Here is a 15,124-nt window from a genome sequence, read left to right on the forward strand (position 1 = left end):
ACTAAATCATAGCAAGTAGGAACATTCTACTTTTTGTGTTTTGATTTTTGGGCCACACCTGGCTATGCTCAGGGTTTACTCCTTGTAAGCCCGGGACCATCTATCTGGAGGTGCCTGAGATTGAACCTGAGTCGGCTGTGTGCAAGGCAAGCACCCTGGAATACTATCACTTCGGCCCCACATTCTACGTTTTTGATCATGGGGAAAACCTTACTGTATTATTCATTCTGGTTTTCTGAAAACCTTTATTTAGGGGCGAGGAAAGGGGGTGAGTCTCTCAAGCTGAGTGCTCAAGGCTGGACTCAACTTCTGGCAATATAAGCCTGGTGTGGCTCACGTCCAGTGGGGATGAGGGACACATCAAGAGTTCAGGTGACCACACGGTGCCGGGAATCAAATCGGGGGCCTCTGCATACCAGGCAAGCCATGCGCTCCTTTGAGTGAGCTACTTGCTGCTTTCTGGGAATTTTACTTATTATTTTTGTTGGTTTTATCAGTCACACCCAGCAGTGCTCAGGGCTTACTCCTGGCGGGTTTGGGCGACCATTTGGGGCGCTGGGGGTTGATACTGGTTGTCCACATGCAAAGCAAATACCTGCTTATTGTACTATCTATCACTCTGCCTGCTTTCAGAAAATTTTAGCTAAGATTTCATTTGGTTTTGCTTCACCTGAGCCAACAACACATGTATGAAGGAAATACATAGATACCAACAGGTATCTTCCAGACACAATTTCTCACAGATTCAGCAAGGGCTTTACGACAATGGCTGCTTCTGAACAAACGTGAGATGCGGAAGGCTGGTCTCTCATCCCGAGAGGCTGGCTGGCAGGGGAGGCCGGCACGTTTCCAGGCCCCCTTCTGTAGCTCAGGGGAGAGTTGGTGAGCCGTACCCAGCACACTCTGGAATTTCTGGGGCCTTTTTGAAGGGCTTGACTTACCGGGAGTGGGGGGAACGAAGCATGTCGGGCTCACGAGCACGCACAGACACTTTCCATGGGAAGGCCTCCTTAGCCCCTGCTGTTTTATGAAACTTGATTTTTCTCCCAGAAGGAGCAGCCGAGACTGTTGCTAACCTGGGTCAGATCATTCTAGTCTAAACACAACTGTGCCGAGAGCTCCCTGGACGGGTCAAGTCCCAGGCCTGGAACTTCCTCTGAGAACCTTGATCCCCAGAGCACCGCACGGAATGGATGGATGAGTCTGTGCCCCAGGAGGGCGTGGGGCACCTCTCGGCTGGCAAGCACGGCCCGTGGTGTGGAAACAGCCCATGTTTCCAACCAGTGGCATCTGTGCGGGCTTGCGTGCTCCGTGAATGAGTCAGCGGCGGCTTTGACATTCACCCTTTGAAAGTTTATGATTCACTGTGTTGGATCCCAGCACCACACAAATACGCAAATAAAGTTTACAATTCAGTTTAAACAATTCATAGGTTATTCATCAAGTGCCACTAATTCCAGAATATTTTCATACTGACCTCCACTCCCCACTCAACCCCTCCCTTCGGTGGCCATGTGCTGTCACACTAAACACGTCTGTCCCCTACTCCCGGCAATCACTAATCTTTTTGTGATTTTGCCTATTCTGAACATTTCACATACAGAAGAACTGAACAGTATTTGCCTGTCTGGGTCTATCTTCTTTTATCAGGCACTCTTCAAGAGTCTTTCAATATATTATAGATCAGAATAACCACATAGGTAGTTTGCAAATACTTCTTCCAATTTTTATAATATTTTTATAAAATGGACTTATTTTGAGTCATATTAACTGAACAAAATTGAGATGACAATGACAGAATTCGCATATGCCTCCCACACCCACATTCCAACACAGTATCCCCTAAAATCAATATTTTACACCATAATGGCACATTTCTCACAATGTTAATCTATATTAATGCATCATTACCACCCAAAGTCAGTATTTACTCCTGAGTTCACTGGTGCTATATAGTTTACGGGTTTATATAATCCCGTTTCCACCATTATGTTATATATTGTACACCACAGGATGAATCCATCACCACTACCACTCATGGGGGTACACCCACCATATAGAGACCATCAGTCTTACATAGAACAGGTTTCACTGCCCTCAAAATCCTTTGCTTCATCTATTCATCCCTCACTATTCCCTGACCCTGACAATGACTGCTTCTGTGACTAACCCATTTTATCTTGTGTCTCGGCCACACCTTTGCTCAGGGTTGACTCCTAGCTCTGTGACCAGGGATCATATGGTCATATGCTGTGCAGGTCATGTGCCTGCAAGGCAAGTGTCTTACCTCCTATACTATGACATCTCAGGCCCCCATTTTGTCTTTTGACAGAATGCCATAGTTATAATCATGTTGCAGTAACATGTTAGGTGATAAAGATGCAAATTAATCAGACTGCCTTGCTTCACAGAGCACTAATGAAGGGTTCTTTGCAACCTTTCATGTCTTTTGTTGTTGCTGATTGAGGGCCACACCCAGCGATGCTCAGGGGCTACTCCTGGATCTACACTCAGGAATTATTCCTGGCCGTGCTCCGAGGACCATATGGGATGCCAGGGATCAAACTTGGGTCCAATCCATGCAAGACAAGTGCCTTACCCATTGTACTATTGCTCTGGTCCCTCCTTTCATGTCTTAGAAGCTTGTATTTATCACTGAGTATTCCACTGTATGAATGCACTGGTTTACTTTATTTTGGTTTGGGAACACATCAAATGTAGCTCAAGACCACTCCTGGTGAGGCTGGGGAAACATGCAGTGCTGGGGAATGAACCAGGTGTGGCCATGTGCAAGAAAAGCACCTTCCCCACTATGCTCTCTCTGCCCCTCTCCTGCTCATTTACCTATTGAAAGGTATATTGGTTGCACTTCCAAGTTTGGATAGCTAGAGAAAAATTTTCTATAAAAAACTTCTAGTTATGTATCTGCCTTTGTGTAAAAGTTATTAAGCCACAACAGTAGTGCAGGAGCATACAGCAAGAGTACATTTAGCTTCACAATTAGTATACACCTTTTAAAGTAGCCATACCATTTTTCACCTCACCAGCATTTGTTGGTTTCTTGTGTTGTTTCAGGGCCACACCTGGTAATAGTCAGGGGTTTCTCCTGGCTGTGCACCCAGGATTACTCCTGGCGGTGCTTAGAGGACCATATGGCATGCTGGAGATCAAACCTGGGTCAGCTGTTTAAGAGATAAGCATCCTGCTGCTGGTTTCTCTCTCTCTCTCTCTCCCTCCCTCCCTCCCTCCCTCGCTCCTTCCCTCCCTCTGTCTCTCTCCCCCTCCAGCCCCCAGTGTTGTATTTTAGAGTTTGTTTTATCAGGTGTATGTAATGTAGTATATCTCACAGCAACTATTTTAGTTGCAATTTCCTAAATACCACACACTGTGCATCTTACCAAATGCTCATTTGTAATCTATGACTTTTACCTATTTCTTATTCGTTAATTCATTGTGCCTGGGGACTGAACCCAGGGTCTTACACATGCAAGGAAGGTGTTCTACACTCAGCCAACATCCCTGGGCTGATAGCTCTAACTGTGGTGTGTCAAGGTTTTCAAAGATACTGTCCAATGTGACTAGATAGTTTGACTTCCCCTACAACAGTTTTCTTCTTTTATTGTCCTGGCTAGAAATTTCTGTAGCCTATTTTTTTGTTTTTGTTTTTTGAGTCACACCCAGCAATGCTCAGGGGTTACTCATGGCTCTGCACTCAGGAATTATTCCTGACAGGGCTTGGAGGACCATATGGGATGTCGAGGATTAAACCCAGGTCAGGCATAGGCAAGGCAAATACCCTACCCACTGTACTATCACTACAGCTCAGACTTTTTATTTTCTTGTAAACTATTAAAAGTGAAGGGAATGAGTAAGCATGTCTTCATTTTTTTGAGGGCCACACCTGGTAGTGCTCAGGGATCACTCCTGGCAGTTTCGGGGAACCATATATGGTATCTGGGATTGAACCTGGGTGGGCTACATGCAAGGCAAGCGCCTTACCCACTGTCCTATCTCTCCAAGCCCCACCTTAAGTTTTGTTTTGTTTTTTTTTTTCTTTTTGGGTCACACCCAGTGATGCTCAGGGGTCACTCCTGGCTCTGCACTCAGAAATTACTCCTGGCCGTGCTCAGGGGACCATATGGAATGCTGGGAAGCGAACCAGGGTCGGCTGCGTGCAAGGCAAACAGCCCCCCCCCCCATCTTAAGTTTTGAGAAAAGAAAAAAAATTCCCTTCCCCTCCCTCTGACAATGCTGCTGCAGTGGCTGGAGGGTGCATTCATGCTTGGCGGAGGTGCACAGGAGGGGTCACAGTCTTTAGCTGTGGCCTTGCACACACTCTGGGGAAGCACTTGCTGGAAGTCACTGTAATGATCAACCATGTGCCCTGAGCTTCGTGGTTGTATTCTGAAGCTGCAGTGTTTGCACACACCTCATTCCAGTGTCCAAAAAGTAGCTTAAAGCATTGAGGATATGGCAGTAAAACCACACCGGGATTATGGTTAACACATGCTCTGGGAATTAAACTCCATCACTGTGTGTGTGTGTGTGTGTGTCTGTGTATGTGTGCTGGGATTGAACCCAGGGCTGCACACATGCACTGGGAATTAAACCCCATCACTCTGTGTGTGTGTGTGTGCGTGTGCGCGTTCGCGCGCACGCATGCGCGTGTGTGCTGGGATTGAACCCAGAGCTGCACACATGTCCATATGGCACACACTCTACTACTGAATCATATCCCTTGCTTTAGTTCTAGATCTCTGGTGAAGGCTTCAATTTCTTATCATAAATTATTTCCAGCTGAGGCTTTTGTAGATATTAATTTGAGAAAGTCCTCATCTATTCCTAGATCATAGATTTTTTTTTTTGAAATTGATCATTTGGAGGCCACACTTTGGGATGCAGAAGGGGTTGGATATTTCTGACTCTGCACTTGGAATCACTCCTGGCAGTGCCAGGGGGGACCAACCCAAATGGTATGAAGGACAAACCCAAGTCAGTATTATGCAAGGCAAGTGCCACTGTGGTATCTCTATGGACTCTTAAAAAAGTTTTTTAATAGAAGCCACACATAGTAGTGCTGGGGATCTAACTCAAGCTCTCACACAAAGTAGACACATGTGCTATCACTTGAGCCATATCATAAGTCCTGGGATCTTTTTAAGAACAGCTTTTATTTTGATTTGAGGACCACATCTGGCTATGTTCAGGGGTCCTGTGGGATATTAGGGGATGGAATCCTGATCAGCTGCACTGGAGGCAAGCCCTTTATCTACTGTACTATCTCTCCAATCCAGAATATGTATTGGTATTATGTAGAAGGGAGCTGGATCTTTTCCATGTTTTGCTTTGCAACTATACAGATGATCATGTGAGTCCCAGCCTAGCATCACTCTATAAATACGCTGTACTACAGTAATTTCCCTCTCCTTTTGAAGTTTTTCAGCCAAACCCAGAGGGGCTATCCTGACTGTTGCTTGTAGAACCATCAATGCCAGGGATCATATCTGGTAATTTCCCATTTTCAATCAAACTTTTATTATTGGAATAAAACCCACTTGATCATGAGTATAATTTTTTTTTCTTTTTTTGGGTCACACCCAGCAATGCACAGGGGTCACTCCTAGCTCATGCACTCAGGAATCACCCCTGGTGACCATATGGGATGCTGGGATTTGAACCCGGGTTGGCCGCGTGCAAGGCAAACGCCCTACCCGCTGTGCTATCACTCCAGCCCCATGAGTATAATTTTTTTTTAAAAAATTTTACATTGTTGAGTTCATACTATTTAAAAGATTTTTATTATTCAATCACTGGAATTAGATCTTTACAAAGCTGTTTATGATTAGGTTTCAGTCATACAGTGTTCCAACACCCATCCCTCCACAGTGTGTATTTCCCAGCCTCAGTGTCCCAGTGACCCTCCCAACACCTCTCCCACCCCTCCCAGTTTTTTTTTTTTGGGGGGGGGGTCACATCTGGCGATGCTCAGGGGCTACTCCTGGCTCTGTGCCTCAGGAATCACTCTTGGCAGTGCTTGGGGATCATACAGGATGCGTCGGACCAAACCCAGATCGACCACATGCAAGAAAAACACCCTACCCACAGTACTATTGCTCCAGCCTCGGAGACTGTTAGTATTCTGTAGAGCATTTTGATGTCTGTATTTATAAGGTATCAAAATATCGTCTAGTTCATTTTAAGAGCGTATTTTGGAAATCTGTAGGTCCTCCCAGCATTCCCCAACAATTTCTGGGTCAAACCTGGAGGTGCTCTCTCTGGGCTTACTCCTGGCCCAGTTACTCAGTAGTAACTCCTGGGAACCATGTGGGATGCCAGGAATGAAACCCGGGTAAGTCCCAAAAGGAGTTTTCGTTTGTTTGTTTCGTTTGTTTTGGGGACACACCTGGCAGTGCTCAGGGCTTACTCCTGGCTCTGTGCCCCAGGGATCATTCCTGGTGGTCTCTGGGACCATGTGGGGTACTAGAGATTGAGCCAGGGTCAGCTGCATGAAAGGCAAACAAACACCTTTCCTGCTATAGTATTTCTTCAGCCTGTGGATTTCTACAGTTTTCTTATGATATTGTTAAGTCCAAGATGCTTTTCATACTGATCCTGGTTGGAATTTTTAATTTGTTTGGGCTTTGGGTCATACCCATTAGCTCAGGGTTTGGGGAGGTTGGGTAGAGAGGTGAGTGTATGTGCATGTATATGCACACGCACACACATACACACACATCTATATACTTTGGGGGCAGAAAGTGGGGCCCTCCAGTGGTACTCAGGAATCTGGGGGCCCCTCTTGGTGACATTCCAGGACAGCAATATAGTACAGATGGTCTGGTGCTTGGGAACCACCAGGGATACATCTGGCAGTGCTTTGGAAGCCACACAGGGCCAGGGATTGAACTCAGCGTCTCATGCATGCCAGGCATTTGCTCTAGCCCTTTATTTCCCTGGGCCATGACTTTCTTTCTTTTCTCTCTTTCTCTTTCTTTCTTTCTTTCTTTCTTTCTTTCTTTCTTTCTTTCTTTCTTTCTTTCTTTCTTTCTTTCTTTCTTTCTTTCTCTCTCTCTTTCTCTCTTTCTTTCTTTCTCTTTCTTTTGCTTTTTGCGTCACACCTGGCAATGCACAGGAGTTACTCCTGGCTTTGCACTCAGGAATTACTCCTAGCAGTGCTCAGGGGATCATATGGGATGCTGGGAATCGAACCCGCGTTAGCTGCGTGCAAGGAAATCACCCTACCCACTGTGCTATGGCTCCAGCCCCTCTGGGCCATGACTTTCAATATATTTTAGAATCTCTCTTGTCTTTTTTTTTTTGCTTTGTGGGTCACACCAGGCGATGCACAGGGGTCACTCCTGGCTCTGCACTCAGGAATTACCCCTGGCGGTGCTCAGGGGACCATACGGGATGCTGAGAATCGAACCTGGGTCGGCTGTGTGCAAGGCAAACGCCCTACCCGCTGTGCTATTGCTCCAGCTCCCAGAATCTCTTAAGTCTTAAGAGCAGTTATTTCTTATTCTGAATTTTCCACACCATTCTTGCTTCTATAGTATTCCATTTAAACCTTGAAACTGTGTCAAATACAAACCTTTTCATTTATTCACATCTTTGAAGGGGTGGGGAGAGAGCGAGTGTAGCGTGGTCTGTGGTGGTAGGAATATGGTTGGGGTCAGATCTGGGAAATGGGGTTGGGGGGTGGTCAGTACATGACTGTTGGTATAGTGCTCAGGAGTTGCTCCCAGTAGTGCCCAAGATCCAACTTGGGACTCCTGCATGCAAAGGACTCCAGCCCTGTGAGCCACCCTTGAGAGTCACATCTCCTCTTAAAACAACAGTTCTTTGTGGGGTCAGGAGAGATAGTGCAGGAGGCAAGGCATGTGGCTTGCATGTGGCCACAACTGCAGTGATTCTGGTTCAAATCCCAGCACCACATATGGTCACCTGAGCACCACCGGGGTCACTCCTGAGCACAGTAATGGCCCCTGAGCATCACTGATGTGACACCCCCTCCCCTCTCCCCCCCATAAAACAAAAACAAAAAACCAAGCCCCCCCAAAAAACCCCCAAAATAAATAAAACCAAAACCCCCAAAAAACCCCCCAAAAAACAGCTCTTTGTAGAGAGAGTGTGTTGAAATTTTTATTGTTTACTGGAACATTCCAATTATCAAATGATTGCTTCTCAGACCTTGGATTCTTGAGCCGTTTTGTCTTTTTAGTGAGAATGAGGCCAAGCCTGGCCAGCAGAGGGCGCTGGAGGAAGGAAGCTTTCCTTTCCGGTCCTGGTGAGCTTTTTTTTCTTTTCTTGCTCCTGTTACACAAGATTCATCACCCATCCAAGGTTGTTAAAGTGTCTGAAGCAGGGGGAGTACAAGAGGGATTGCGAGGGTCCAATTCCCTCAGTGCCCTTGCAGTATGTGCCACCTTAAGCCTGCAGTAGTACCCCATGTTGCTGAGGTATTTCCTGTGGACTCCAAGGATTAAAGACCACACAATCATTTGCAGCAGCACCCCAATATCCCTTTGCAAGCTGCCTGCTTCAGCTCATCTGTCACCCAGCAATAGGTGTCTGACTTCCCCAGTTCTGCCTTGACAACCCAGTGACACACTCAGCTGCAAGCACAGCTTCCCCAACAGTGTCACCCTAAATGGGATCTGTGGCACTGTGGCCACTCTATCTTTGGGCATTCTTTTCCCAATCTTTAGAATCTGCAATACGCTTTTCATATATATATATATATATATATATATGAAAAAAATATATATATCTGGGGGGGGTATGGTTGGGCCACATCTGGCAGTGCTCAGGGTCTACTCCTGGCTCTATGTTCAGGGATGACTACAGGGGGGCTTGGGGAACCCCAGGGGGTACTGGGAATCAAAAAAACCAGGTTGGCCCTGTGCAAGGCAAGCACCTCCCCTGCTGTACTCTCTCTGGTCCCTCTTTTTTTTGGGGGGGGGTCACACCCGGCGATGTACAGGGGTCACTCCTGTCTCTGCACTCAGGAATTACCCTGATGGTGCTCAGGGGACCATATGGGATGCTGGGAATCAACCTGGGTCGGCCACATGCAAGGCAAACACCCTACCAGCTGTGCTATCACTCCAGCCCCTCTCTCTGGTCCCTCTTGATGTATTTTTTAATGGGGCACCCAGCAGAGCTGGGGGAGCATCTGTACTTCCTCAGATGTTTGGTTTGGTGCTGTGGGCTGATAATTAGGTGTTTGGTCCCTACAATGCAGAGCTCCTTGGGGGCCAAAGGCCATACACAGTAGTGCTAGCAAACGGAAAGGAAGGCCATGTAGTGCTGGGGAAGGAATCAGGGCCAGCGCAACCATTCATATGCATGACTGTAGTTTAACACTTTATATTCAACTTTCCATGTTCAAAATGCTGGCGGGTTCATCTTGTGGTTGGACCCAGAGTGATACCTGACACCAAGCAGAACACTCAAAAATAAATGAGGGTCTTACTTAATACTTTAGTGATTTTTGTGAAGATGTAGCAAAGACTTTTTGAAAAGTACACGAATCTTTAATTTCTAAAAGTATTATACCTTGAGTAAGAATCCTTGAACACTTATCAGACCTCTATACTGCCACAACTTTTTTTCTTTTTGTTTCTGGAACACACCTGGTGATGCTCAGGGGTTATGCCTGACTGCACTCAGGCGGTGTTCAGGGGGCCATATGGGATGCTGGGGATCAAACCCAGGTTAGCCATATGCAAGGCAAACACCCTGCCCGCTGTATGATCGCTTCGGTCCCATCCCACACCTTCTTTCACATGAGTTCAGCGCCATTCAGCTTCAGTCTAAATTAAACTTTGTTACAGGACTGCAACTGCTGATCTCTTCAACTTTTTTCGATGATAATAAAATCGATGTTTCTTCTCTGCCTTGAACTTATATTTTTAATTTTATTTTTATTTAAACTTATCTTTAAATCTTATAAGATATAAGATTTTTATATCTTTTTTATTTACATAAAAAACTTATGTAATTTTTTATTTTATTATTACACATCGTTCTATTAAGAGACGAGCCCCTTAGAACAGGGTACTTCAGCTGTATGTAGGATACTGATTTCAGGTAACATGTGAAATTGGGCTGTCCGAGTGTTCCCGATTCATTTATCTCCTGATAAAACCCTACATATGAAAGAGCTTCAAAAACTAAAATAGCTTAATATTTAATTGTGCACAAAGTTTAAAAAGTGATTTCTATTAAACAGATCTCGGAGAGACTCCGGCAGCCAAGTTATCCCAGGTAGGCCCAGATCTCTGGAGCCCCAGCCCTGCCCGGGGCCCAGTGCTCCACCCACCCACACCCGGCTCCCACCGCCACTGCCAGAAACCTGGTCCAGCTTCCCACAGACCTCAGAGAGATGCCAGCAGCTGAGTTAGGATTCCAGATGGGCCCAGCTACCACTAGGCCTTGGGCACCAGATCTCTGGCACCTTAGTGGGATGAGGGCAGACTGAGTCTTGGCCCTGCAAAAGGCTCAGCGCTCCACCCACATCCCGCACCCAACGCTGCCAGAGAAACCCTGAGAAATGGCCCAGCTTCACAATTCATCTCAGGGAGGTGCCAGGGACACACCAGCAGCTGATCGTCCCAGCTCCAAAGCCCCTGAAGCATGTGGCGGCTTTATAACACCTCCAAACTTCACAGAGCTGACGGCGGGGTAGAAGTACAGAGAATTAGATGGGAAAACTGAGAAGCCCAATGAGGGAACACAGTAACACAAAAGGCTCAACTTCCTCAGTAAATCCTCAGGCTATATCTTTAGCAACAGTTAGGAGTATACATTGAAACAAGTAACATAAAATAAATTATGTTGTGCCTGTGCAGGGAGCAGGCTTGGGGGTGGGGGGGTGGGAAATTGGAAACACTGGTGGGAGAAAGGGCACACACACTGGTGTTAGGATCAGTGTAGCAATAGTCAATAGCTGAAACATCTGTATTGTGAACAACTCTGTAAACCACAGTGTTTAAGTTTCATTCAGAGTAAAAATAAAAGTGATTTCAACTGCAGTATGGGATCAATTAGAAAGGTTCCGTTCAACTTTGATCATTTCACTTTTGGGGGAGGAGGGTGGGAGGCCACACCAGGCCGTGCTCAAGGATCATTCCTGGCTCTGCCTGAAGAATGCCTCCTGGTGGTGCTCAGGAAAGCATAGAGGATGCTAGGGATGGAACCCAGGTTGGTCATGTGCAACGCAAGTACCTTATCCGCTGTACAATCTCCCCAGCCCCAGGTCATTTCACCTTTATTTTAAAAATGTACAACAAATACGTACTGAAAACATTAAACATCTGAATATGAAGTAAGTAAAATCCACAAGTAAAAATTAATTTTCTTCTGTTAAGTTATGGGTTTTCAATTATTACGCATCTTATTTCCTCCTATATAATATCACCTCGAATCTCTTACAAACAAGACAATCATATGAACTTCCCTGACAGCTCATCAGTACAAAATACCAGCATGTTACCCCCAAATTAATATTGAAGCAATCATGAGACATGCATACATTTCACTCTTCATCTCTTGTCACACCTGGCAGTACTCAGGCTTACTTGAGGAACCTTAAGCAGTGTGAGAAATCAAATTGGAGTCAGCTGTGTGCAAAGCAAGTGCCTTAAGACCTGAATTCTCTCTCTAGCTCCTCTTTTTTGTCTTCTTTTTAGCATGCTGTGGGTGGAAACCAGGCCAATATATATGCAAGGCAAATGCTCAATTACTGAATTACCTTTTTTATAGGGGGGAAGGGTGCTTTTTGGGTTGTACCCGGCAATGCTCTGAGGTTCCTGGCTCTACACTCAGGAACTAGTCCTGGCAATACTTGGGGGACTATATGGAGTGCTGGGGATCGAACCCATGTCAGCCGCATGTAAGGCAAATACCTACCTGCTGTACTATTGTTCCAGCCCCTAAACTACAACTTTGATCCAACAGATTTCTAATTTTTTTTTTTTTTTTGGTCACATCTGGTGATGCACAGGGATCACTCCTGGCTCTGCACTCAGGAATTACTCCTGGCGGTGCTCAGGGGACCATATGGGATGCTGGGAATTGAACCCGGGTTGGCCGCGTGCAAGGCAAACACCCTACCCGCTGTGTTATTGCTCCAGCCCCCCATTTTTTTTGCTTTTTGGGTCACACCTGGAGATGCACAGGGGTTACTCCTGGCTTTGCACTCAGGAATTACTCCTGGCGGTGCTCAGAGGACGATATGAGATGTTGGGAATCGAACCCAAGTTGGCCACATGCAAGGCAAAAGCCCTACCCGCTGTGCTATCGCTCCAGCACAAGATTCTAATTTTGCATAATTATTAATTAGTACTAAATCCAGTAAGTGTTATTGTATGTACAACTTTACTAAAGCACCATATTTTCTGCCATATTCTTAATGATTGGAAGGTCACTAGTCCTGAATATTCAGGATTAATGTAGAGTTAAGGTTCCCGGGCTCCCACTTACAAAGCCCAAGGTTCAGCCTTTTGAGCATCTTCCCAGTCCATAATTTTTTTTTCTTACTTTTTGGGTCACACCCAGCGATGTTCAGGGGTTACTCCTGGCTCTGCACTCAGGAATCACCCCTGGCAGTGCTCGGGGGACCATATGGTATGCTGGGAATCGTAGCCACGTGCAAGGCAAACACCCTACCCACTGTACTATCGCTCCAGCCCCCCAGTCCATAATTAATTTTATCAACACATTACCTTATTACAAATTTCATACTGAGAAAATATCCCCAAATAGGGGGCCCAGTGCCACCTGTACTTGTGAGGCGAGTACATCAGCAGCCTCATGGTGTCTTCAGGTTTCCTGATACCCCCAAACTGCCACCTTGCCTCTGACCAGACCCCAACAACTCAAGACCAAGTTTCCAAGAAATTAAATGGCCAAAAGTTAGGTATGTAGGAGCCACACCCACAAACCACCTCCAGTTCAACTATACAAGTTCATTTAGTGGCCTTGCTTCAGAGATCCATATATAAATTTTGAAAGAGATCAAAAGCTGCAGTTAATCTTGGACCTGCATACAGCTGAAAAGAGAGGGGTAAATTGGAGGTGGGATGGATTATCCCAGTGCCCATCAAAGCAGAACCCTGCAGCAGCCGCTTGCTCCCAAAACCCAAAATTGCCGCCATGCCCAAGCCAGACTCCACTGCCTCTGGACAGACCTGACTGAGATGCAATCTACCAGTAATTTAGGTAAGCGGGTTTTGTGACTGAAATCTCTGGGCTTTCTTGGGGTTGGTATGGACTACCTCCCCCCTACTTCCCTATACTAATGGAAGACCCGGCAGACACCCCCACGAACCAACCAACCCCAGTACCAATGTAAGCTCTTCTGGCCTTGCTTCAGACACCCATAAGTAAATCTTTAAAAAGATCAAAAGCCACAGTTAGTCTTGGACCCGTGAAAGGCAGAACAGACCAGGGTAAATTGAAGGGGAGCAGGTCAGCTTGGTGCCTCCCAAGCAGAGCCCCTGGCCGCTGCTTGCTCCCACAATTCAAAATTACAGCCAGACCCCCAGCCAGACTACACCGTCTGGAGATGGACCTCACCTACATTCTGTTGAAAATTTGGGTAGGTGGGTTTTGTGACTGAAATCTCCAGGCTTTCTCTGGGTTGGGATGGGCTACCTCCCCCCACCTCCCTGGGTTTCCAGAAGCCTCCGAGTCAAATCCACACCCCAAAGCTGCCACCCAGTTAAAAAACTACTCCAGCCTTACCTTCCCGATAAAAATGCCCTGAAAAAATATGATGACCTCTTAGTACCTGTATTGCAAACCATATTGCACAAAAGAAGAGAGAGAGACAAAGAGAGAGAATGAGACAGAGAGAATGAGACAAAGAGAGAGAATGAGACAAAGAGAGAGAGAGAGGGTTGGGGGGATTCTGCCATAGAGGCAGGAGGGGAGGCTGGCCTGTTTGGGGATGGTAGGAAGGAGATAGAGAACACAGGTGGTGGGAGGTGTGCATTTGATGGGTGTTGGATCATTGCATGACTGAAACCCAATCATGAACAGCTTTATAAAGGTCTATCTCACAAATATTCAATTAAAAAAATTTTTTTAAAAGAAAAAGAAAATATCCCCAAATTATTTTAATTATATATGATTGTATTATATGAACCAATGTAACAGATACAATACACATTTTTTTCTCAATTAAACTGCACAGTAATCTTATATGATAATAATTCTCTCAATTCACTTTATGGATTATCAACTGTCATAAAAAAGAATATATCATTAGAATGACTCAAAAACAAATTAGTGGGAGTCCTCCACAGTTGACTGTGCTCAAGGCTTACTCTTTTTTTTTTTGGGTCACACCCGGCGATGCACAGGGGTTACTCCTGGCTCTTCACTCAGGAATTACCCCTGGCGGTGCTCAGGGGACCATATGGGACGCTGGGATTAGAACCCGGGTCGGCCCCGTGCAAGGCAAACGCCCTACCCGCTCTGCTATCACTCCAGCCCCTCAAGGCTTACTCTTAGCAGTGCCCAGGGGACCACAAGTGGTGCTGGGGATCAAACCCAAACAGGCTGTGTGCAAAGTAAGTGCCTGAGTCATTGTACTATCTCTCTGGCCCTGAATAAAAAAATTAAAGATTACAAATTAAAGATTACAATTTAGACATGATTTTATTAAAACAAAGAATTAAATCCTAGGGGCCAAAAAAAAAAAAAAAACCAGTTCAATGAGCTGCAGCATATGCTTTGCGGATAGGAGACCCAGGATCCACCCCCAGCACCATGTACGGTTGCCAAGCACTTGAGTGACTCCTGAACACTGAACTAGGAGAAGCCCTGAAGCACTACTAGACATAACCCCCGGACCCAAACCAAAATTATTATTATAATAATTTATTATAGTATTATGAAAATTAATTTTGTAATAACATTAAATTAATATTATTTCCAACATTTTATTATTAAAATAAATAATAAGATTTTATTATAAAAATTATTATTATAATAATTTGGGGTCACACCCTGGCTCTGCACAAAGAGATCACTCCTGGAGGGCTTGGGAAACCAAAATTGGTGCCGGGAATCGAAACCAGGTTGGCCATGTGCAAAACAAACACTCTCCCTACAG

General features: G+C 45.6%; 1 protein-coding gene across 10 annotated transcripts in view; it reads right to left on the bottom strand.

The window, feature by feature from the left end:
* Positions 1–15,124, bottom strand: part of PRR14L (proline rich 14 like) — an 80,138-nt gene that overhangs the window by 15,048 nt on the left and 49,966 nt on the right. Inside the window, exon 4 of one of the 10 annotated variants that reach the window (XM_055147538.1) lies at positions 8,110–8,313. The exons of 8 other annotated variants lie outside the window; for them this stretch is intronic. In XM_055147538.1, coding sequence (XP_055003513.1) covers positions 8,150–8,313 — 164 coding nt within the window. In that variant the 3' untranslated portion in view covers positions 8,110–8,149. Of the gene's footprint in view, positions 1–8,109; positions 8,357–15,124 lie in introns of those variants that run through there. One more of the 10 variants, XM_055147539.1, reaches the window with a different exon arrangement.

This window comes from Sorex araneus, chromosome 9, assembly GCF_027595985.1.
Source record: "Sorex araneus isolate mSorAra2 chromosome 9, mSorAra2.pri, whole genome shotgun sequence".
Lineage (NCBI taxonomy): Eukaryota > Metazoa > Chordata > Mammalia > Eulipotyphla > Soricidae > Sorex > Sorex araneus.